Here is a 24,874-nt window from a genome sequence, read left to right as displayed (position 1 = left end):
AGTCATTAAAGCCCAGTCTATGTTTCCCATTTACAAGCCTCTCCTACTGCCTTGGCTGCTTGTGGGGTGTGCAAGGTAGCTATTCTCCCATTTACCATCTGTTTCCTCTGTCTTTTCCCTTCTCCTTCTAATTCTGGTTGTACCATTGTGTTTGTGCCACTTTTGAATTCCCAGGCATTTACTACCCCAAGGGGAGACATTCAGTAATAAACCAGCTCTTTTCCTTCCCCTATCCAACTCTCTTCTGCTACCCACACTCCATTAGTTGTACCCCCATGTGTGCATCCCCTATATGCTGTGATCTGTTGTTTCCAAACTAGGTTCACACTTTATAAATCCCTTACATACATGCACACGTATAATTACAGGTTTGGCAAGCCCAAGCTCACCTCCCTTAATGGGTTGTTTACTGGTGTAATGGTGACATTTGGTGTATGGACCTGGCAAGTCAATGGCCCTCACTACGAGGTTGGAGGTAACCATGCCGCATTTAGCGGCATGGTTGCCTCCTTACCGCATACCGGGCCCGGGTTCCTCAAATGAGGACTTACCGGGCCATGCCAACCTTGGCGGACCCGGTAATTCCTCATCCGAGGAACCCGGACCCGGTCCATCCCCATTCCCATTCAAGCCCCCATAGGGCTCAATGGGAATGGGGACGGAGCTAACAACGGGCCTGTTTATAACGGGCACGTTGTTAGCTCCCGGGTCTCCTCGCGGGACCCGGTAAGGATGCCTGGCTTTACCAGACGCCCATTGCGGGTCCCGCGAGGAGACCTCGTAATAAGGCGGAATGGGTTTACTGGCACCGGCACCATTACCGGTGCCGGTAAACCCATTCCGCCAACCTCGTAATGAGGGCCAATGTCTGTATTAACCCTTCAATTCTCTGCAAATCTTCATTGCTTAATATGGTAGGGAAATTTTAAGTATCACATAAAAGGATTGGGTAGGAAATGATCTTGTACATAGTCATGGTCCCAATTTTTGTCTTTGGCAGATTTTTCTTATTCCGTTAGATTGGAAGGAAAAGGGTAAATAATGGGCATTAGATTGGTCTCACAGAACATTTTAACATCTCTTCCCACCCACAATCCTAGGTTTCTAAGATGTTGATCCATTGGCAGTAAAGTGCTCCATAAGATGGCACCATCCCACTTTCACTGGGAAACGCATCCATTTCCTGCAGTTGAATATTAGCCAGGTATGCCTGTCAAGTTTTCTGATTATGCCCAAAACTGGAGGCCTTCAATATGTATGAATATCCCATACATAACAATAGATCATCCACAAAAAATGAAATGTACCCACCATTATCCAGAGCCAACCGTAGGCTTCTACTAGAACGTCCGTTGGTATCCACCAATCCAAAGGCTCCATCACACATCTAAAAAGGAGTAACAACAACTGGCCATCTTACCTGGTGTCACTGGTTAACTATGATCTATTTGTGGTCACACCATTCACCATGACGCTTGACAAGTTTTCTGGGAGTTCTCACACCCTACTCAAATAGTTTATTCTGAAGCCCATGCTCTCCATAAGCTTGGTCTTGAAGCTTCAAAACATTATGTGCATAATAGCCAACTGAGAAAAATGTAATTCTTGGCCTGGATCTTAAACACTACAGTCCTGAAGTCTGTGTTGATTGACATGCTTTATTTAGATGACATAAACATCCAAAACAGACATGCTCTGTCCTAAGTGAAGAGGGAGTGAACATTAATAAAAAATAACATATATGCTTTATTCACCAGTGTGTATGTGTATATTTTTGATCTTTTAAAAATGATTATGTAGAAGGAGTAAATAAGGTTTACATTACCTGTATTGGCAACACCACAAGGGCAACACAGATCATAATCACAACCAATAGCTTTGATGGCCAGATCTTTGGTGTGACATCTCCAAATCCCACTGTGGAAAACGTCACGATGCAGAAATATAAAGAGTCGAATAGTGTCAACTTATTACCAGCACGTTCCAGGTGTTGAATACCGCAAATGCTAGAACATAAAAAAAAAAACATATGATTAAGAGTTTGAACTATGAACGCTCCTGTGAATTTGTCAGTCCAAAAAAACCACACATTGTAAATAGTGTTACCCTTTATAGGATTAACACAATCAACACAAATATACGAGTTACATTAGTTTTAAAGAACACACATTTTTCCTCTTCAGATGATTGTCCATTTGAAGAAGAAACCGGTGTGATTTGAATCTCATTTATTGAGTGCTAGATGATCCATTCAAGCAGGTGGGGCAGTTCCCCAAAACCTTTCAGCTGTCACTATAGTGAGGTGATTTGCATGAGTGACAGTAGGCCTAACATAGACTCCCTCGCTCATGGTCATTCTCTCTTTTTATGTGGATGCGCAATGGGGATGGCTGTCTGAGCCAAACCCAGCACTCAGGCGCAATACAGGGTTGTCACTGGCTATTATATAGTTGGCTTCCCAATACTATGTCTGATTCCTGAGAACAGGCAGCATCAAGAAAAGTGCAGAAGATAGGAGAGGTTGAAACGAAGAGACATGTGGGCCTCATTACGAGGTCGGTGGTAACCCGCTGGTGCTACTGGCGGGTTGCCGCTGACCTCGTAATACTGTTTCCGCCGCCTGATATCCCGGTGCCACCGGGATATTGCAGGTGGCGACGGGCTGGGATGTCAGCCATTGGAAACGGTAAGTCCCCATTCCCGTGGAGTCCCATTGGACTCCACGGGAATGGGCACACAGAAGCACCGGCACCATTGCTAACGGTGCCGGTGCTCCCATGAAAACCATGCCTGCAGGGGCTAGTACTCCCGGCAGGTCAGACCTGCCGGGAGATCCGGACCCTACAGGCAATCTCGTAGCCTGTCGGTACGGAAAGGGTGCCGGTATGTTGCTACTGCCACTCTTATTTCTGGACCGCCAGACTTGGAATGAGGACTATAACGAAGCATCAAATGCTTTTTTGAAAAGGAACCTTTTTAATTGCTTTCTTATTCTCACCAGCTGCAAGGGTAAATGGTAAGTTATAACTCAGAGTTGCACCAGTAGCTTCAGGATCTTGCCACTGAGTGTCTTTGTTTACTGAAACAATGTAGAGTATCTTTGAGCTATCAAAGGCCAGCGACGAAGGAGGGGAAGGATTCCTAGAGAGACCGAGGTTGGCTCCGCCGTCGCCCTTTCTTGATGGGCTGGGCTCAGTCAAGGGGGCCAGCGGTGGTCGAGCGGGAGATCGCGATGAGAAGGGAGAGCAGGCGAGAGGAAATGAGGCGGATCCGGCACATGTGGTTCTAGGGCTGAGCGCGGAGCTCTTGGGGAGCGGAGCTTGCGGGCCCGCCACCGTGCAGGAGGAGGAGACATCCGACGAGGCTGCAACGAAAGAGCACAAGGACACGGACATGGGCGTGGAGCCTGCACGGGTGGTTTCAGGGCTGAGCGCGGAGCTCTTGGGGAACAGAGCTCGCGGGCCCGATACCGTGCGGGCTGAGGAGACGCCCTCTGGTGGCGCACTGAAGGAGTGTAAAGATACGAACAAACTCAACGCAAAGGGCCATACACAAAAGATTATAAAGGACTCAATAGAGCTCACAGACAACAAAGCGACAAAGACAAACAAGAGGCTTGTTCTAAATGATATACAAATATGCAAAAGTGAGGTCCATCCAGTGACAGTGCGATCCGACTTACCCAGCCCGGAATGGAATCAATCAGAGTGTAGAGACACTAGCTGTCAAAACATCACTCTATCATACTCGGAGGAACATGAAATGGGAGATATGGAAGAATTAAATATCCTGAGGGAACACAACTGGGCTAAAACATATACCTACTCGCATTCAGAAACTCAAGAAGAGGAGCCTCACAAAACAGAAATAAAACACCTATTTGAGGACAACAGGAAAGAAAATGAAGTACAAACATTTCCTGACAATAAAGAAAACGAATTTCCAATGGATCAACAAACAAAAAGACAAGGAGCCAATAAATACAATCCAACTAATTCATCGACTCTGAATAACAGACTACCACCAAAACTACAAATGAAAAAAACGGGAAAATCAACACTCCCGTATAACAACCCGATCGGAATATTCTTTGAAAAATGAGGGAAGCCTCCTATAGTAAATCGTTTTGAACTTTCCGATTTAGAAATTCTGGCAGGAATTCCACCATCCCCTCAAAGAAACAAAATATTCTCACCAAAGCTAGAAAAGTCATCAGAGGGGGGAGTTTTACAATCACATATACGTTGCCATCCAAGCCAACTCCCCTCACGTCAAAACCCAGAAACAATTAAAATTGGTACAGATAGTGGAACTAAAGAGAACAGACCGCAGGTTTTTGAGGAAGATAAGAAAAAATCAACATTGCAAACAGTAATATCAGAAAAGGACAAAGAAAATAAACAAGAAGGCAAACCAAACTCTGACCAGAGGGGAGAAAACAACAAGGACAAAAATAAAGATAACAAATAACGAAAATGAAAATCCGGTGCCTACACAACCAGCTAATTCAGGGGAAAATAACATCGAGATTGTACTCAATGAAAATAAAATCGAAAAAGAGGAAAAAAAAAAAAGCAGACAGCTCTACGAAGCCAAAACCAAACCAGCTGTGGTACCAAGAAGAAATAAAACTGGCAGAGGCAATATTGAATTACAAAAAAATGCTAAAACACAGAGAGAATACCCCAGGCTGGAACCACCCGCCGCTACACAAAAAGCTAGATGTCTCGGTAGATGCCCTACGATCCCTGTTTCCCACGCCACACATAGCGAAATTGGAAAGTGAAACCCCATTGAAAAAAGAAAAAACTCACCCGTCAATAAGGTGGACATTTTACCTGTTATGTCAGCTGTGACCATCGCACTGGCACCTTTCGGGAAATTATACGAAACAATAAATGAGACATTAAAAGACCATACTTCATTATTAGCAGCTTGCAATATGAAGCTAACTCACTTGGAAGGATACATAACAGCCTAAGCGGCATGGAAGGCATCCACAAAGGAGCAAGGCACCATGACGGACAAAATGGAGGTGTTCCAGTTTTTTTTAAAAAAAGCAGTATCCTCTAGTTCTCAAACCGACCAGATTGAGAATAAGAAAAATGGGTACGAAGATGAACAAACAGAAACCACAGCAAAAATAAACTGGAGACCGACAAAAACCAAAGAGAAAAAAGAAACAAACCTAAAGAAAATCGAAAAAGACTTAAAAGAGGAATACAAAGAAAACCAGTCGATGAGGGACCCAAATGAGAATGACCATCAATCTCAAAGAAAGAAGACCACAAAAAATAGCGCATGCCGAAAAGAAATACTAAGTGCAAAAGGACCAACTGTAGAGGATAAACAATGCATAGAAAAAAATGTAAACTTATGCATGTCCAAGTGGATAGCTGAGACTGACCAAAAAACTAAAATTGTAGAAAGTGAGCTAAAAGAAATAAACACGAAATCAACACATAAACACGTGGAGGAGAGTTTGCTTGATTTGGCAGACCTAAGTACATATTCGATCGAAAACTCATAGTCGGAAATACCCCGCCCAAGTGGAAAGAAAAGAAAGGTGTCCTTTGTGGAAGATACTTCCCCAAGAACAGATCCAAGAGTTACAAATAAGCCGACACAATCAAAGGCATCTGGAAAAGAGAAATATAAAACAGACGACCTAAGATATAGAAGAAGTCGGATAACTCCAGAAAGGAAAACGTTGTTCCAATTGGCTAACACAAAGATAAACAAAACCAAATACGAAAGTGATAAGGATCGCCCTACACAGACTAAAAAGGAAAAACATGATTGCGAAAGGGCTGATAACACACCGAATAGTGGAACCCGTCATAAACAATACTCTCAACACAATCAAAATGCAAGACAAAATAAATCAGAAACATCCTCACATAGAAAAAGTGCAGAAACACCAGAAAACCGATTCAAAAGAAGAGAAAAAACTAGCTCAAGTGACAGACACTCAGAAAGAAAAACCAGAATAAACAGAAGACCATTGGACTACTCCATACAGTTAAACCCCACTCGGACATCAACAATTTTTACTCACAAAAGTAACTCATCACGTACCTTGAAATTAGAAAAAAGTGACAAAAATGGGGAAAAGATCTTACTAAATAGAAAAGCAACTATGAGGCTACTACAAAAAGTGCACATAGGAGATCAAATTAAAAGTGTGGATTTAAACATAGTGGAGTTCGCACACAAAGCCCGGACAGACAGCATCTTCCTGCATATTACATCTTATACAGTGAAAAAACTCCTGTTGTCTGTGGCAGGAGACCTAGTCAAAAGAGGGTATACCTTAAGAGAAACTACAGCAGAAGAAAGAGGGCATAGAAGAGACAATCTGCACAATGCAAGAGTAAAACACAGATATGAGACAAATGAAAAAGAAACAAGAAAAACCTCACAGATAACACCTATAACTGAAAGACGATCTAGAACAAAGAGAAAATTCAATCTAACATTGGAAAAAGATGAGCGAAAAGAATCAGAGGATCGTCGTAAATCACTAGAAACATTAGATCAAAGCGGTTCAAAGAAGAAAAATGACAAGAAAAGAGCAAAGACCAGAGAAAACTCTCTTTCCCAAGATAGCTGGACAAAAAAACGACAAGAAATCACAAAGACCATCTCCAAGAAAGCCTAAAGGTCCGCTTTTTACACAGATCACCAGAGAACAAGAAAAACGCACCACCTATGGAAATGTCTCAACGCAGATGCAGACGAAAAAGACAGAAAAGAACCCTAATAAATGGGCATGGATCCCTTCGGCGTTGACAAGATATGTGAGGAAATAGCAACCAAATCGTCCCTCTGACAACTTAGATGGAGAGACGTTAAAAGAGCATCACACGGCTGAAGAACCAGACCAAAACATCATTATTGGCTCGTGGAACACAAGAGGCCACATCCACCTGACTTATTCAGGAGATGTGAACCTTGGCCTATTTGACCTGATAAGTTTACAGGAGACCTGGTTACTATCTCAGCCGAGCCTGGATGGCTTTGAAGTATTACTCTCTCCGGCACAAAAAGGAGAAAGAGGACGTCCTACCTCAGGCCTGTTGACAGCTGTAAAAAGCGGTGGTGCTCTGAGAATAGTTCACAACCTGATATCATCTCTGACAATTCAGGCAATACTGTTAGAATGGAATAAAGAAGACTCTATGCAAAAAAAACTCAAGCAGGATCTTATCCTACTACTAAACGTCTATTGGAATCCGACGGTGACAAAGACCAAGAGTTTCATAAATAACGTGGAGAAAATTCTAACAGATGCAACTGAGAGGTACGACATGGAGCACACCTTGATATGTGGCGACCTAAATGCCACCTGCCCTGCATTTGAGATGGAAAGGACAACTCATAATACGGGCAATGCACAATCAATAGCGAGAGGTGTAGCATGGACAAAACTGATGAAATCGTGGGATCTGTACAACCTAAATTCCCTAGAATCAGCCAAATCCAGAATTCCAACATGGGAAAGTGCTGGCAGAAGAAGCACAATTGATTATATCTTTGCCTCAAAAGAGCTATATCTCTCAACCAGAAGTTTCAAGGTAGTGAAAACCACGGCGAGTGACCACAATCTACTAACTGCAATGTGGCCAGCAAAAAAAAAGGATGCCGGTGATAATGCCAAAAAACCTGGAACTAAACCAACAAGGAAACCGATTGAAAATTACAACAGAAAGCATAATTTCTATCACGGCAGCTTATAATGGACAAAAAACCTCAAACACTTCAAAAGAAAATCTGGATTACAGCCCTCTTTTGATCCCTTATCTACATCCACGACGCATACGAGCAGATGACAAAACACATTTACATATTTACAATGAAGAACTGAGGTTAAAGAAATCAAATCTAAGAAAGGCTACTCGGCTTGCACGAACAAACCCAACACAGACAAATGTAGACTTGGCATCCAAAACTAAAAGACTGTACAAATCGTGGATACAATCGACACACTGGAAATTATATCAAGTGGATGCAGAGAACATGCTGAGAGCAGTCTGTAAAAAAAACTCACGAGATTTTTGGGCAATCATAAAACACAAAACCTCGCCTACGGATACAAGAACTATAAACAGTGTTGCAGAAAAAAATGGAGTGAACATTATACTGACCTATACAAAGATCCTATCGCAGAAGAAGCAACTGCGACTACCCAAGATGACGCAACCTGGATAGTATGCTCAGAGGATGATATTTTGACAAAGATTAAGAATTTGCAGAACTCCCGTGCCCCTGGCCCAGACGGCATCTCCAACGCCCATTTGAAACAGGATGCAGAAATTTGGGCTCCACTAATATCAGAAATCTTCAGAAGATCAAGGATTTCGAAAACCATCCCTGATACGTGGAAGACAGCAAACATCATCCCAATTTATAAAAAGGGCCCAAGGGACGATCCGAGAAATTACAGGCCGATTGCACCATTAGACGTGCTCGGCAAACTTTTCGGATCCCTGTTGTTGGATGAATTTCAGATATGGCAAAAAGAGGCAAAAACAACTGACCCCTTCCAATCAGGATTTGAAAAGAACTTGGGAACGTCAGTAAACATTATGCTGATCATTATATTAAAATCAAAAGTCTTTGAGGGGCATCCATCAATATTCATTGCTTCAATTGATCTGGTCCAAGCTTTTGACCACGTGAATAGGAATGAACTGTGGAGAAAGTGTGGAGAAAACTGGAGAAACAAAAATGTCCACCATCCATTCTTGATCCAGTGAAAGCGCTATACAGTGAAACGTTGATTAAAATCCGGCTCAACGAAGCAGGCTGGATGTCTGAAAACATAAAAACGGCCAGAGGTGTGAAACAAGGCTACCCTCTGGCGCCGGCGCTGTACAAGGCCTACATGACCGACATAGCAGATTCCGAAAATGACACTCGATCATTTCCACCACAAATAGGCGATTCAAAGGTGACAAGACTGCTCTATGCAGATGACATTCTACTGCTTGACCAAACAGCAATTGGACTCCAGATACAAATAGACAGTCTCACAGCTTACTTACTAAACGACCTAGAACTTAATACATCAAAAACAAAAATCTTGATCTTAGAAAAACCAACAAGACCAAAAAAAGATTGCAATGGTTCACAAATTCTGAGAAACTGGAAACAGCCAAAAGCTGTACTTACTTATGGGTGAAACTCTCGTCCAGTAAAATCGATAAAGCGATGCAAGAACATCTCATCGCCAAAACAAAAACCTTAGCAGCACAGGCAATATCGTTGGATAGAAAATTTGGGAAATTTTCAATTCTTCCTTTAATAAACTTCTACAGAGCAAAGGTCTGTCCAACTCTGACCCATGGAGCAGAAGCTATGTTACATCTGCCGAAGACTCTATGGGCTAAACTTGAAGGTACATTTTGGCGTAGAGTGCTACGACTGCCAAACTCCACTCCCGTTGCAATTATCCGACGTGAACTGAGCCTTCAATCATTGGAATCCGTGGTGACGAGAAACAGCCTATTATTCCTGTGTAAAATCATAAGGCACCCTAGACCAAAAATTCTGGAGATCATACTCCAAGAGATGAGGAGCGAAAAAAAAAACGATGTTAACAAGTTGGTACAGCAGACTGTTGGAACAGGTGGCTAAAATCGGATGTTCTGAATGGGATATAGAAGGGATCCCGGGAAAAATAAAGAGAAAACTTAAAATACAAGACTGGATTGAGACTTTAGACAAAGCAGAAGATCTCACAACTTCCACACATCACATAATGAACACCCGAAAAATAGATGAGGTCAGAAACTACTTAAAAAAGTTTCCAGACAAACGATTGAGAACAACTTTTTTGAGAGCAAGGCTGAATTTACGGAAAACCAATGAGATTCTTTTTCGAAGAAAACAGTCGACTACTAAAAACTGTCTATATTGTGAGATGATGGAAAACGAAACATTACGCCATCTCCTCCTTCATTGTTCAGGAACAAAAAAGCTGCGAACCATCTATCTTAATCCACTCAGAGCTCGGCAGCTAACGGCAAACGAAGAAACTTGGTGGAACATGCTAATGTGTGGCAATTCCACATCTTTGACTGTGGCAACAGCGAACTTTTTGGAAAAATTGAAGCTAGAGGGAAAAAACCAATAAAAGAAAGCTCCAAACTTTGCAACAAACAGAAAACTGCACAACAGTCACAACGAGAAACAACAAATAAAGATAGAAAAATCTGGACAGAATTTGTAAAAATTGTAATACAATTAAACACAAAAAAAAAAAAATCTGTGGAGTCTTGGGCAATGGTGTTTTTTATTTTCTTCTGGAGGTATGCCAAGCCAGATCCCCAAAATATTGGTGAATAAAAAAATCAGTTTTGAAGTCAATTGGCACATCTACTGAGATCCGTTGAAAGAATTCTAGAGTAAGTCTATACGGTTCCCTGTGATTTCAACAAATCAACTAACAGAGAATGAATTAATAATGAATGTATAACAACAATTATTTTTTATTTTGTGGGGGTCCTCCCAGCGCCCCTTTCCCCTATGTTTGAAATCCCACCCCAAACCCCTCTCCACCCGTTTCACCCCGTAACCCCCACCCATACATATTGTTACCAAAATAATTGTTAGTTTTCGAATTTGTTAGGAAATGATTTGTTATTTTGGATTCGTTTAAATTACTGTATACCATCTATACTTCTTATTGGGATGCCCAAGTAGAAACAATGGCACTAGTCATTGAGGGGCAGGTGCAGGAAGGGAAATATGCATTTGAGCCTGTACAAGTATGTTTTTGTTTGTTTGTTCCCAAACTTGTTGAGTGAATGATACATAACAGATTACATCTAGGTTTTTTTAAGCAGAGTAAGGGGTGATAAAGGGCCCCACAGTAGATGACCAAGCAAATGGGAGCAGAGTTGGGATGAAAGCACCCATAAAAATGATCTCTGTTTTTGAAGTGTTGAGGGAAAGCCTGTTGTATGTCATTAAGTTCAGCCAAGTCACTGCAGTGCAGCTCTGGAGAGCACTATTGCAATACGCTGTTGCTGCTGAGTTGCGTGGGATAACACTCACCAACACGCTGCCCCTGCCTGAACCCAGTGGCGCCTGCCTTCTGACCATTCCTCCTGTGAGCCTGGGAGCTGATACTATGGTTGTTGCAACCCTCGCAGCACCCCCTGGAGCAGTGATAAAGGGTCCGGAGCCATGGCTCGGTCATCTGACACCTGCCCTGACCTCGGAGACCCAGAACCTTCAAGAACTGCTCTTGCGGCAAAGCCCCGGCGAAGGATGGCAAGTCGCTGCACTGCAGTGTAGCGTGGGAGAACACTCCTGCAATATGAAATTGCTGCTGAGTTGTGTGGGAGAACACTCACCAATTCACTGCCGTTGAGACCATCCCTCCTGTGAGCCCAGGAGCTGCTGCTTGGCTCATTGTGACCCTCGCACACCCCCTGCTGCACCGGTGAAGAGAGCCGTGCCTTGGTCATCTGGCCCCTCTCCCCAAACTCAGAGACACAGAAGCTTCAACAACTGCTCCTGGGGTGAAAACCCAGTGAAGTCCGGCCAAGTCGCTGGACTGCTGTCTGCAGTGCAGCACGGGAGAATACCCCTGCAATAATCTGTTGCTGCTGAGTTTCATGGGAGAACACTCATCAACACACTTCCCCTGCATGGACCCGCGAGTGCCTGCCTTGTGACCATCCCTTCTGTGAGCCTGGGAGCTGCTGCTTGGTTCTTTGTGACCCTCGCAGCACCCCCTGAAGCATAGCCCCCCCTGTCTGTGATTTACATCTTGACCTTGACTTCAAGCCTTTTGACTATGTTCAAGAGAGGCTGAAATCACCATCTGAAATTTCAATGCGTATACTTAAAACGTTGGAATATCTTTTTGTATTTATTATATCGGTCAAACACTTATATACCTGCGGTCTACTATCCATAGCATTTTTGTATCACTTGTAATAGTATTTAATTGTTCTTAACTGTATCTACCACATCTTGATACTTTATTCACGTCACCCCTTAAATATTTTAAACAAGCGTTAAACCCGGTCAGGCACTTTGTGCACTTTGGGCATAATCCAGTTTTGTAGCTTCATATCGAGTTACCTGATCGTCATAGTTGGAATCACTGTTTCTCGTAAATATTGAACACTTCCAAAAACAGCAAAACAGAAGGCTGAAGCAGCCCTATCGACAGGGGCCAGTAGAAACAAAATATTAGGATGCTCAAATCTGTACACTAGGTGAACTCCCTGATTTCTGAAATACTGTTTTTTTATATGACATTGATGGTATAGAAGGAAAAAAAGGATGTGCGAATAACAATACATGGGCAGCAAGAGGGTAATGGAAGGGCTGTGCTACAAGTAGCACAGGTTACAACCAGGCCTTGCGCCTCTAATTGTGTTGCAGATCCGGGAGAACACGGGGAAGGGGACTTGATATATTTTATCGAGCTCTGTAATCTGTTTGATCCAGAAGACAGAATTGGGAACAACTACCGCCCAAGAAGCCCTCTAGAGGACTTGTTGGCACCCTTTTGAAAGTAGCAAGAAGAAATGACGGGGGTGGGCAGGTCTGCCTCTGAATAAGTTGGTTCAGAATCCATTATGGTCCAGGCCCAATTTTCCAGGTGGTATCCACAGTCAGAGTTAATATAGTGGGGGCAGGCATTCATCTTCCCTGCAACTTTGAATTCAAGAGTGAACTCTTCATTCCCTGTGTTTCTGCTTTTACCATCAGTCATCTTCTGACACTTTGCCACTGATTATGCCACACTTTTTGATAGGCAACATTTTCCTTGGCTTGCTCAATAGTCAGGCACTCCCATAGAATACGTACCCCAAGTCCTTATTGGCTAATCATATATTCTGTACATGTGACCAGAAAATAAACTGTGGTGTAACTTGCCCTTAATACTTTTGATTGAAAAAATCATTTTTTAGCCATGTTTCCTCATAGCAAGATGCCACATCAATCCCTTGTCCTAGAGAGATATCTGGATAGGCAGCATGAATAGACAGCATTATTATTAATAAAGTTATTAATATATGTTATTTCATTAATTTTTAATAATCCTACAGATATTGAGTTCATTTTATAGAGGGAAATCTCCTGGTCACTCCGCTCTTTTCAATTTGATTTAAATTATTTAGTTGAGGTTTTATATCAAAAACCGCTTTAAATGTAAGTGTAAAGGTACTAACAAAGAGGTGATGGCTGGAAGGTTTAGAATAAATCTTAACCACTGGAATTGCTCTGGGCAACCCTCCAGAGCAATGCCAGAGGTTAAGATTAATTCTAAACCTTCCAGCAATCACCTCTTTGTTTTTGCTATGTCACCCCGAGTGGGACGGGTATGCCCAGACGTGGGTACTGTGTCTGCTGGGCCTAGAGACCCACGCTACTCCTCACTGATGAGGCCGAACAAGGCCTAAACATGTTTGGGGATGCTTGTGGTCTCATGCAGGAGGGATATGACCTAGCAGTTTGGGCTGGACTGCCCCTTTTGGGGTGGGGCCAAGCCTGGTTTGCATATGGTATTTCCCTTCTGTAATGGTTTGGCAGGTGAAGAACGATGGTCTGGGGGGTTGCCCAGAGCAATGCCAGAGATTAAGATTCATTCTAAACCTTCCAGCCATCACATCTTTTTTTTTGCTATGTTACCGCGAGTGGGACGGGTATTCCCAGACGTAGGTCCTGTGTCTGCTGGGCCTAGAAACCCAAGCTACTCCTCACTGATGAGGCCCAACAAGGCTGAAACATGTTTGGGGATGCCAGTGGTCTCGTGCAGGAGGGATGTGACCTAGCAGTTCGGGCTGGACAGCCCCTTTTGGGGTGGGCGAAGCCTGATTTGCATATGGTATTTCACCTTCTGTAATTGCTTGGCAGGCGAAGAACGATGGTCTGGAGGGTTGCCCAGAGCCACGCCAGAGGTTAAGCTTCATTCTAAACCTTCCAGCCATCACCTCTTTGTTTTTGCTAGTGCAAATGAACTTTAATTTCTAACGGCCCCTTGAATTCTTTTGCAAAGTTCTAGTTTTTCTAGTATAGTCTCTTAATTTTTGGGATAATGAAACCTTGAGTCCAGCATGTCTTTCGGTCAATTATTAGTGCTTAAATCTTGTGGCTAGTTTTCAATAGGCTACCCAGCTGGCAGAGTTCAAGTGCCATTGTAAGTGCAAGAAGGTTTGTTTGAAGTAAGGCCTTAGGGGAGAACAGCCCTGATTCTTATCTGCCAACACACCATAGAAATTGCATTTGTGGAATTTAGACTGTATTTATAAGAACATCTACTTCTGAGGTGATTTTACAAAGGTGGGGTCTACTCTTTAACTTGGTGGGTCTGTTCATAGGGCTTTTTGTTATGGAAATCTGTGTTTTATGATTAAAGGCAAACACAGGTTATAAATTCCAGATGGTCAAAACAAGTCTCATGGAAGTCTTAACCTCTCCCACATGGGTAACTGTATGCAGGGCTGGAGTAAAGAAATTAGTTTGTCAGTGATTTCACTAGAAAATGAACCAACCTTGTCCAACCCAACTCAGAGCATCATATGTGTATACCTCAGAGGCCTGTTCACTACTATTGTAATGGCAAAGTGTAAGCCAATACAAAACAACATATGTTGTGTACATTTAACAATAATGTATTTGTAAATGTAAATATATCCCTAGTTGGCAGTTTAAAAAAAGCGATCTTTTAAACATATTGAGCCTCATTACAAGCATGCTGGTCTGAAAACAACAGTGCCGGTAAGCTTACCGCCATGTTGTTTCCAAACCGACACACTGCAACTCTGCTGGGCGGGTGCAGAGTTTCACGGAAGCACCAGCACTGTTATTACCGGTGCCAGTGTTTCTGTGCAACCACTCCCATAGAGTTCTATGGGACTCTACGGGAATGGGGAACAACATTTTACCAGCGCCTGACTTCCCAGCCACCAGGGTTGTAATCCTCCGGTGTTACCGGCAAGTCAGGCCCCGGCAAATATTTACGGGTCCCAGGCAAATGCCCGGTATCACCGGCACAGTTACCGCCAGACCCGCAATGAAGCCCATTGTCTCCACATTTTCTTTTCATTTTCTGCTGATACAATTACATGATTTATAAGAGATAAGGTGATCATTGATGAAAGACAATGCAACTCTGCCCACCAGCGACATTTGTTCGTAGATTCCAATATATGTGTTGTTTTAGTGCAACAAAAGTACTGTTTTGATGAAATGTAGAAAGATCCCTTTTACTAAAGCTTTTGATATATATGTTAACCATAGAGTGTGAAACTTTTGTATCAATTCTGTGCTTAGGTTAGTCCGGCGTTGTCTCTCAGGGAAGCAAGTCACTACCTGCATCCCACAGGTAAACCCATTTCCTGGTAGTTGAACAAAATATATACACATTACAGATATAGCTTTAGCATCACTCATGCCACTTCCCTCCACACCCATATCTCTCCATCCTACTCAACCAATACAACACCATCATCACACAGACACTTGATAAAATGAACCCCCAAAGTAAAAAAAAAAAAAAAAAACACAAACCATGGTTCAAAGTTCCCTCCTCTCTATCAAGCAGGATGCTAGATGCCTAGAAATAACTTGGCAAAAGAACCCATACCCATCAACCAAGACACCCGTCAGACACTGCCGCAACAAATACAAAAGAATCATATGCTACTCCAAAGCCACCCATTTCCTCCAAGAACTCCAATCCACCACCAATTATACCGAGGAACTATTTAACATCAAGATGTCCCACTCTAATCAACCATCCACACCTCTCACACCCCCATCCACTGCAGTATGCAACTCCCTCATAAACTACAAAATACACAACATCAGGACAGCTCTCCCCTCAGCTCACCCATTCACACCACCATTCCCAAACATTGTAACACATGAGACACCTTCTACCCCATCAACACTGACAGCCTCATCATCCTCACTGCCAAAACAAAACCTGCACACTTCCTTGATGAGGCATGCCCACCTCAATCTGCATACAATTGCACCACCACCCTAGCTCCCTACTAGCTCAACATCATCAACTCATGTCTCTCACATGGTACTATCCCCACCACACTCAAAGGTGGACAAATCTCACCACTCTTCAAACATCCATCTCTCGACCCCTATCCTACTATACCTCACCAGAATCATGGAATGCTATGTCACTACACAAGTGCACCAACACATTACCACACACAACCTACTCAATCCCTTCCAATCTAGCTTTTGACCTGGCCACAGCACTGAGATCACTACTGTTCACATCCTCCTTGACCTCAACAGGATCCCAGATAACAGAGACACAGCACTGCACATACTCCTAGACCTATATGCAGCCTTCAACACCATCAACCCCATTCCACCAGACATCCTAATACACATGACAAATCTCTTTGACACCGTACTCAACTGATTCACCTCCTTTCTCACTCACAGGACACAATTTGTCTTAATTGCTGCTCATCAATCAGACCCCACCTCTGTCAAGGCTCCTCCTTATCTCCACTCATCTTCAGCCTATATGTTGCATCCCATGGTCAGACCCTTATCAATCACAATGCCAATTTCCACCAATATGCAGAAAACACACAAATATACTTCCAAATGTTATGCGCTTCACAACTCCACACCCTCAAAACCTGTCTCTCCACCATCACCAACTGGATTGCCACCCACTTCCTCAAACTTAACCACTCCAAAACAGAATACATCCTCATCTGCCCCCCAACCCCCAATCCCTCAGGCACAAACCCGACTTCAGCCCTTGGATCTAACAACTCACCACAGACAACCCACACAGATCCCTCTCCACACCTGTCAAATCCCTTGGCTTCAACATCAACCCCCACCTTTCCTTCACACACAACACAGCCACTGTGACTGAAACATGCAATTACAACTACACCTTCTATGCAAAATCAGACATATCCTATCTCCAGACAACTTCCGCACCACAGTCCAAGCACTGGTTCTCTCCAAGCTGGACTATGGCAATGCTCTCATCACTTGCCTCCTCAACTGCACCCTTGCCCGCCTGCAAGCCATACAAATTGGTCAGACTCATCCTCCATCTAACCACACATTCACACACCACTCTAACTCTTGACAAGCTTCACTGGCTCCCCATACCCCAGAGTATTGCTTTCAAAGAATTCTGCATTGTATTCAAAGCCATCCACCTCAAAACTCCATCTTACCTTCATGGCAAACTAAAACCCATCAGCCACCCAAACACCAAACAAGCCAGTGAACATCTTCTACACATTCCACTCTGCAAGCTCACATGCACACAAAAGCAAACATTTACCCGCTGGGCACCCAGGACATGGAACCCCTTACCCCTTCACAGACGCACTGCTCCCTCCATCACCTCTTTCCGAAAGATTCCAAAACATACCTGTTTCCCCACACATAACCCTGCCCTCCTCCACTGCTATCACTTGTCGTCTATCTTCCTATCCTTTCCTGAAAACATTTCAACTCACTCCTATTCAAACGTTGAACAATAAAAGGTGCTTTGAGACCGTCTGGGCAGGGACAGCGCTAACCAATTAAATAAATGAAGCACACATGGGAAGGAAAGAAGGCATGGGAAGGAAAGAAGGCATTATTCTGACAGGCCTTCACCCAGATGAGGCACACTCCATGTCTCACATTAGGTGCTGTACCTTACATGAGGCAACACCTATGCACTTGTTTTATTTGCACAGTATTTCTCTATATAATTGAATCATACAAACAACATTGATAGAAGCAGTGCTGCTGTTCATCGTCTCATGCTTTAGTTGATTGTGTTGTGGTTCCATTTCTGGTGACAGCACCAGCATCATGGAAGTGTTTTACAATGATTAGGCCAGCATAATGCATGTAATTTACAGTAGCAATTCTGGAATATATTGTGTGTGCAGCATCATGAAATTAATGCAGTGTGGCAATGCCAGCATAAATTGGGTGCACAGCGTCCTACATGTATTTTATGTTTGCTGAGTAGTCATGCATTGTTTTTTCATGGAATTATGTATGCTTCTCTAGGTGCTGCAGATGTTCACCCTGCTTTGACATGCCAGTAAAGGTTCTTGAGGATGCATGGAATATGCATATTAAATATTTCTTTTTATGTTGCATAACCAATGTATTATAACGTTTTGCTGTGCTTTTGTGCTCCAAGTGTTGTTGTGTGCTGTGGTATTGTGAGAGTAATATGAATGTGTTTAGTGTAATGTTTGTGAGGTTTGCTTCCCTGCTTGCGGGTTGTGCAAGCAGTCATTTATGAATGACTACTATTGGCTTTGTGTGCCTAGTATAGGGCAAGCACGAACCTGGTGTTACATTGTACTATTTTCAGGCAGGAAGCATTTCTGTCGTGTTTTGCAGTGTATGCATGTTTTGTGCCATTAGTTTTCTGGTTGTGGTCTTGGCTCTTGCTTTGCCATTTGTGTCCCAAGCTGGATGATTACTCGAGTGTTTTCCAAGCTAATGGGGATGACGAGTAGGAAGAAGTGTGTACCTGTGATGGTGTAGTTCTACGGTGTACCATTCACGTGTGAGGATGTGTTTCTTAGTTAATGTTCTTGGATGTGGTGATAACATCTGGGGTACGGAGATGCAGAAGTGTGTGGTCCTGGGTGCACTGCATGAGTTTGGAGGATGTGAAGGGGAGTAGTGGGCCACTCATCTTGGGGTGTTAACATTTGGATGTGATTTGTTTGAGGATGCTTGTGGGGGTGCATTCTTCCTGCTGGTTTAATGCTACTGCTTTGCATGGAGTATGTGTGAGGGGCAGAGTTGATTTGCTTGAGGGGTTGTGGCGTCTGCCTCTTCTAATGGGTGGGTCATTGGCTTATGACTGCTGTTACTTGCTATGAACAACAACGTGCATTTTCCTTTTTCCACTTTCGGCTTCTTCTAGTCGTTTAAACACTAATCCATGCATTAAGCCACATTCGTGTATAGCTGGGCTGATTCGATGCTTCAAAGGTGCAGTGTTTCATTCGTTGTTACCCCCCAAGGGGCTAGCTGTGGCTGCGGTTCCCCATACAGTTTGACACATCTTAGAAGGAGAGCCAACAAATCAGCTGAGCCAGGAAATGTGAGAGATAGAGGCAGTTGTTGAGAATGTGAAAGCTTAGCCCCTCAATGGTCTGGAAAACTACATTAATAGAGTTCCAAAACTAAGCATGGTAAATGTACCTGGGATATGGTGGGCATTTAGAAATGCTCCCATGTGCCTCATGTAAGTTCTCAAATTTTGACAGAGATAATTTTTCTGACACTTGTGGTTCAGTAATATTTTAGACATTGGCAAAGTGTCAGGAAATGCATAATTTAGGTGTTGCACAGTTAAATGGCTCAGCTTTGCATAAGGCCGCACTTCACCCTTTCAACATATCACAGTGTCCCTTGATGATTGTGGACGTGGGCTGCTAAGCAGAAGATTTGTGTTGAGCTGGTATTTACACCAGCATCAATAGATTAACCTGAATGTGTAACCAGAAAAACACTAGGTACAACCAACCCTCGGCCACCATACCTGTAGGGGACGTCAGCCACCAAACACTCAGGGGAATTCAGCCTCCAGGCCCCGAGAGGAGGCAAGACTGGATGACAAACCACAACCAAGAACGCTGGTAGATACCATTGAGCAGCAACCAAAGACTCACACCAGAGGTTTCCTCAAACAGACTGACTTACTAACCCAGCTCCTCCAATATAACCAACCCCACTACACACGACTAGGGGATAGCCACACTACACATAAACACAGAGAATGAATCTAATGCTCACACCATAACATAGCCCTAAGACCCTGCCTGGAAATAGCACTAGAGGGAACACTGCTGCACGTAGTTCATAAATTCATTGGCTCTACACAGGTGCACACCAACCTTATATATTTCAATTCCTGCCATCTGCAACTCTGGGCCCCTTATGGATAGAACTAACCAGTGCACACCGCCCGCAAACCCCACCATAACTTCACATGACTTACACACACAACACAACACAAGCACACATCAGAGGCACTTAGTCTTACACATACAGTTACAACACACTGGGCCTCCAGTACCAACTCCCACACGCAAGACAACACTCACAGACGACATTTCCTCCTGGTTCTGAACCTATCCTATCATCTTATCCTCACAAACACACCCAGCCCTCTTCTCTTACACGGCCACGTGAGTTCCTGAGACTGCCCTTGAGTGATATCGGTGTGCGGTATAAATCAATATAACATAACATAACATGTCTGCGTTTCTACAGGAGGAGGCTGCATACAGAGGGCAGCTTAGACTTGTATTGGAGCCAAGAGGGTTACCACGCTCTACCCCTGGCAGCTCCCTTTGCACCCATAGCACTGCCTCTGCTATGCCCAGTCACAGAGATAGGATCAGCCGCTGACTAAGGGGGGTTGAGGCTGTAACCTTAATGCTGTCACGTGATGTAGGGTTGTGATAGGAGTCAGCGACGTCAATGGGTGTGAGACATGATTTTGTGTTTTATGCATATAAGAGAACAAGGTTGGGTGCGGTCTGTCCACCACTCATATTTGGCAGATGGTTCCGAAAAAAAAAACGTACTTCCTCCCACCTCTTGGCTGCTTTTTTTCTTTGAAGTTGCAGACTGAGCGGAGCCTCTGAGACAAACACAGAGACACACGTTTACCATATGCTTTCAATTCCTTTTTGCACCTGGGTAAAAGTTTGCCCTAGTGCTAATACTCTTCCATTTTACCACCATGGTAAACTTTGCCCTGGTGCGCACGTGAATTGAAGGAATAGGCTTTGCAATGGGGGAACGTTTGCTCCACTGCGATTACTGTGCAACATTGTACTTTCACCTGTGCAAATTTTCTCTAATCTAGAGCCATGTTGTGGTTCCAGAATGGCTTTGGCCTTTTTGTTTCTGTATTTGTTTCAAACCACTGTATTTGCCAAGCATCAACTGATAAACTAAAGGACAGGGAAAAGGCAATGAAGCACACTTTGTTGTGACTGGCCTTGCCAGCTCCTCGTAGGCTGTGGCCTCTTGCAGAGCTTTAATCCTCGAATTAGAAGTGTAAAATGTCCACTGTAGGCATGTGCATAGCAGCCAACTCGGATTTTGCATTTGCAAATGTTGATATCTTACTAAAAAATGTTTAACTTGCTCCCGCCTTAAAAATGCCTTGCTCCGATGCAATGAGTAGGCAAAAACAAACAACTTCAGGGTGTAATATCACCTTCCTAAATGTGCTCTAAATGTGGACAGTATGATCATTTGGGCCTCTGCTTTCAGGCAATGTCCTGCTGCTGACGTCATATTGCACGTCTGTCAGTGGAAGAGAGTCCATCTGGGGAATCTGTTAGTGATCACGTTCTTCCTGTTGGGGGCAGTAGATAACCAGAAATGGTTAAAAAAGGAAGAAGGAGAAGGCTTGGCATCCATACAATATGCTTGGCCGGTTACATGTGATTTTATTGAATCCAAAATAACAAATCCCATTACAACTAATACCCCAATAAACCATTCCAAAATAACATATTCCTTTTTCATTGTTCTTGGGTGGTTCCCCCACAACCCCCCTTTTTGTGTTCCTAATACTTTTCCCCCACCCCCAAAACCACTATTCCCACTCCCAACCCCCTTTTTTTCTTCAAAATTCGTTATTTTGGAATTCGTTATTTTTGATTTGTTGTAAATAGATTAGTTATTTTGTGATTCGTTATAATCCCTGCATACCGCTTGGCCCCACTGTACCTTAGATGTCTGTTGAAGGCTTCACCTCACAGACAATGACAGCTAGCTCAAAGACTCTGCTGAAATGTATCCCTGTACAGCAAGGCGATGCGGGATCCCTGACTATGATCTGACATATGCTCAGGCCTTACTCAATGTGGTCTGTTAGGCACTGGGGCGCGGTGGTGGCCCACTGCATTCCGATACACACGAGGAGTGAGTACGAGATGCATCCAGATCCATAGTGTGGAATGAGAACTAACCGGGTTGCATACATAATGAGAGGGTAAAATACATTGGTAAAAATGACAGCCTGCACAGTACTGTGTTTGACTTGGGTTTATTGCCTGATATGATGACTATGTTCAATGATCTTGGGGTAAGTTTCGAATCGGTTCATTATACCACGTGAACTGATGGCGACTACCTAAAAAGGTGATGATAGTCTGATCCTGTATGAGCCACCCATTAACATGTGTGATAGTTCTGATGTTGGAGCCTGAAAGATCTGCCCAACCCAAGAGGCAGCTCATCTGTGAGGGACCAAGCATGTTTAATGTGTGACACCTGAGGGATGTTCTGTTGTCTGAGCCTGTACAGTCTGTGTACAGTGTGGGGTAGCTGTGTTGTCTCGTATCCGAACTTGTAAGGCCTGTCCTGTTATCTAGCTGTGTTCCTGTGGACTACTCTTGAGAGAGCTGTTTTTGAAATAGAGAGAATTCGAGAAAACATTTTATCACATACTCAATGACCACCATCCGTTTCCCACTCCTGTGCTCTCACACGTTTTCCACACATTGGGAAAATTGGGTCGGTGGTAATGTCATTTTGGGTAATTCAATACATGATCGTATAGATTTAGGGGATATTCAGGGTTCTGAGCAGAAATTCCAGTGGTACATTAGACAGATGTTTTTTGGCAAACGGTATGTCTCATTAGTGGCCATAAAGAAATGACAGAGAAGACCATGGGCACACATAATTGTGGCAGACTTTAATGTCACTCATGACAATTTCTCGTCCAATCAGTCTCTCTCCCCCTAACATGTTCTATTGTCTCACCCAAGACTACCCTAAGTCTGCCCCCTACCAAGCATCCCCTTCACCTTCTCTAATGTTATGTTATGTTAGGTTTCTTGTAAAGTGCAGTTTACACCACAAAGGCAACTTGGTGCTAAGAACAACATGACAGACACTCTTACCGCACAATCGTCTCCAATCTAAAACAAATGCGTTTTTAATAGTCAACCAACAAAACTGAAAAGGGTCCTCCATATCTAGAAGCGCTTGAGGAAGCTGATTCCACAAAACAGCTGCCACGACTGAAAAAGCTCAGCCACCCATCGGAGAGCAGTGGAATCGTGGAACCTACAGAAGGAGAGCATATTGACAGTGAAGGGCTCAGGAAGGAAGATAAGGGAGATACTCAGGTCTTATGCCAAAAAAAGCATGATGAAATGTGCATAAGGATTTGAACTTAATCTGACTCTGCATATGAAGCCTGTGCAGCTGGCGTATGACTGGGGAAATATGGGCCCGATTGGGAGATTGCGTGGCAACTCTAGCCACCAGGTTTCACAGGCACTGAATTAGAGCTGTTGGCTGTGCTAAATAAAATGATTTGCAGTAGTCCATGGTTCCAAAAACCAAAGAAGCAACCACTGGGGCACACATCGACGCCAGTAGGTAAGGAAGAACTTTCCAAAGGCCTCTCAGTTTAAAATGACCTGATTGGCAGACAACACTGATTTCAGCCTTTGCAGATAGAGAAGTAGAGATCTTAACAACAAGTTCTTAAACTACTGAAACAGGATTAGGGAAAGGGCCAAGCAATGGGGGCCAGAATGATGGTGTCCAGTAGGAGGTGGTCGAAGGTGGGCCAACCACCAGAACATCAGTCTTAACCACATTAAGCTTCAGCCAGTTCTTGCTCATCCAACTGCCATTGAATTCCACGCATAGCCTGAGCCTAGAAGCAGTCTCAGGCTGAGACAGATCTAGCTGGATGATGATCTGAGTATCGTCAGACTAAGAAAAGCATTGGAAGCCATGGTTTTGGATTCGTTTTACAAGTGGCTGCATATAAACATTAAACAAAATTGGGGAAAGAGCCAAGCCTTGACGGACCCCACAGGTCAGCGGCACTACAGTCGACCGGTAGGGTACGAAGGCGAAGTACTGATTCCAATTGTAAAAAAAAGGATTGGAACCAGGGTAATGCAGAACCAGTAATGACTGCCTGCACCAGATGATCAAGCAAGATGGAATACTCAATGGTGTTGAAAGCGGCAGAAAGATCCAATAGGATCAAGGCCCCAACACCACCCTGATCACAGATATGGGTAAGATTGTAAACTACTGAGACCAAGATTCTTTCTGTACCCCAACCAGAGTGAAACCAGTTTGAAAGGGATCAAAAAAGAATGAATTGTCAAGAAACCTACTAATTAAGGGAGTAACCAAAGATTCCAACAGTTTCATAAGGAACAGTAGCAAAGACATACAGTGGAAGTTAGAGGAGGATCCAAATTCGGTTTTTTAAAAAGAGCAATCACCAAAGCGTGTTTCAAAGAAGGAGGAATATACCCTGAGCAAAGAGATTGTTTAATGGCGTGGGTAAGCAGTGGTGTGATAGCGGGTACAACTCTTTTCTAAATCTGAAGGGGCATGGGGTACAAGGCAAAGGCTGATTTCAGCTGATTTGTGGCAACAGTAACCTCAGCTAGAATGAAAGAAAATATGGTAAACTAGACCCGCAATCATAATGTTCTGGTGGATAACAGACATTTTCTCAGTGAAGTAATTAGACAATTAGTCACAGAGAGCCTGCGAGGGAGAGACTGCACCATTGTTAGTCGAGTTATCAGAATGTGAGCGCACCAAGCTGAATAGCTCCCTAGGTTGATTAAGTGCAGATTGACCCTTGCTGGTATAAAAAGGAGTATTTGGCCTCAAAGATAGGTTTATGATAGTGGCCTGTTGAAAAGCAATCCTAGCAGTAGGCCAGTAGGCCACTCAGCATTTCCGTTCCAATTGTCTTCGATGAAGGCAAAGCTCGCTAAGGTGGGTATTGAACCTAGGCTTAGAAGCACACACCTTAGAGATAGAAAGCAGGGCAAGAAAATCTGTTGTGAGAAAGAAAGCCTGT

At 43.5% G+C, this 24,874-nt stretch overlaps 1 protein-coding gene across 1 annotated transcript in view; it reads right to left on the bottom strand.

Moving 5' to 3' along the window:
- KCNT2 (potassium sodium-activated channel subfamily T member 2) overlaps positions 1-24,874 on the bottom strand; it is a 2,640,974-nt gene that overhangs the window by 591,509 nt on the left and 2,024,591 nt on the right. Inside the window, exon 10 of the mRNA XM_069641505.1 lies at positions 1,826-2,006. Coding sequence (XP_069497606.1) covers positions 1,826-2,006 — 181 coding nt within the window. The remainder of the gene's footprint in view (positions 1-1,825; positions 2,007-24,874) is intronic.

This window comes from Ambystoma mexicanum, chromosome 1q (assembly GCF_040938575.1).
Source record: "Ambystoma mexicanum isolate Mex_15411 chromosome 1q, UKY_AmexF1_1, whole genome shotgun sequence".
NCBI classification, from domain to species: Eukaryota; Metazoa; Chordata; class Amphibia; order Caudata; family Ambystomatidae; genus Ambystoma; species Ambystoma mexicanum.
Note: the sequence above shows the minus strand (reverse complement) of the source record. Positions and strands in the feature narration are given on the sequence as shown.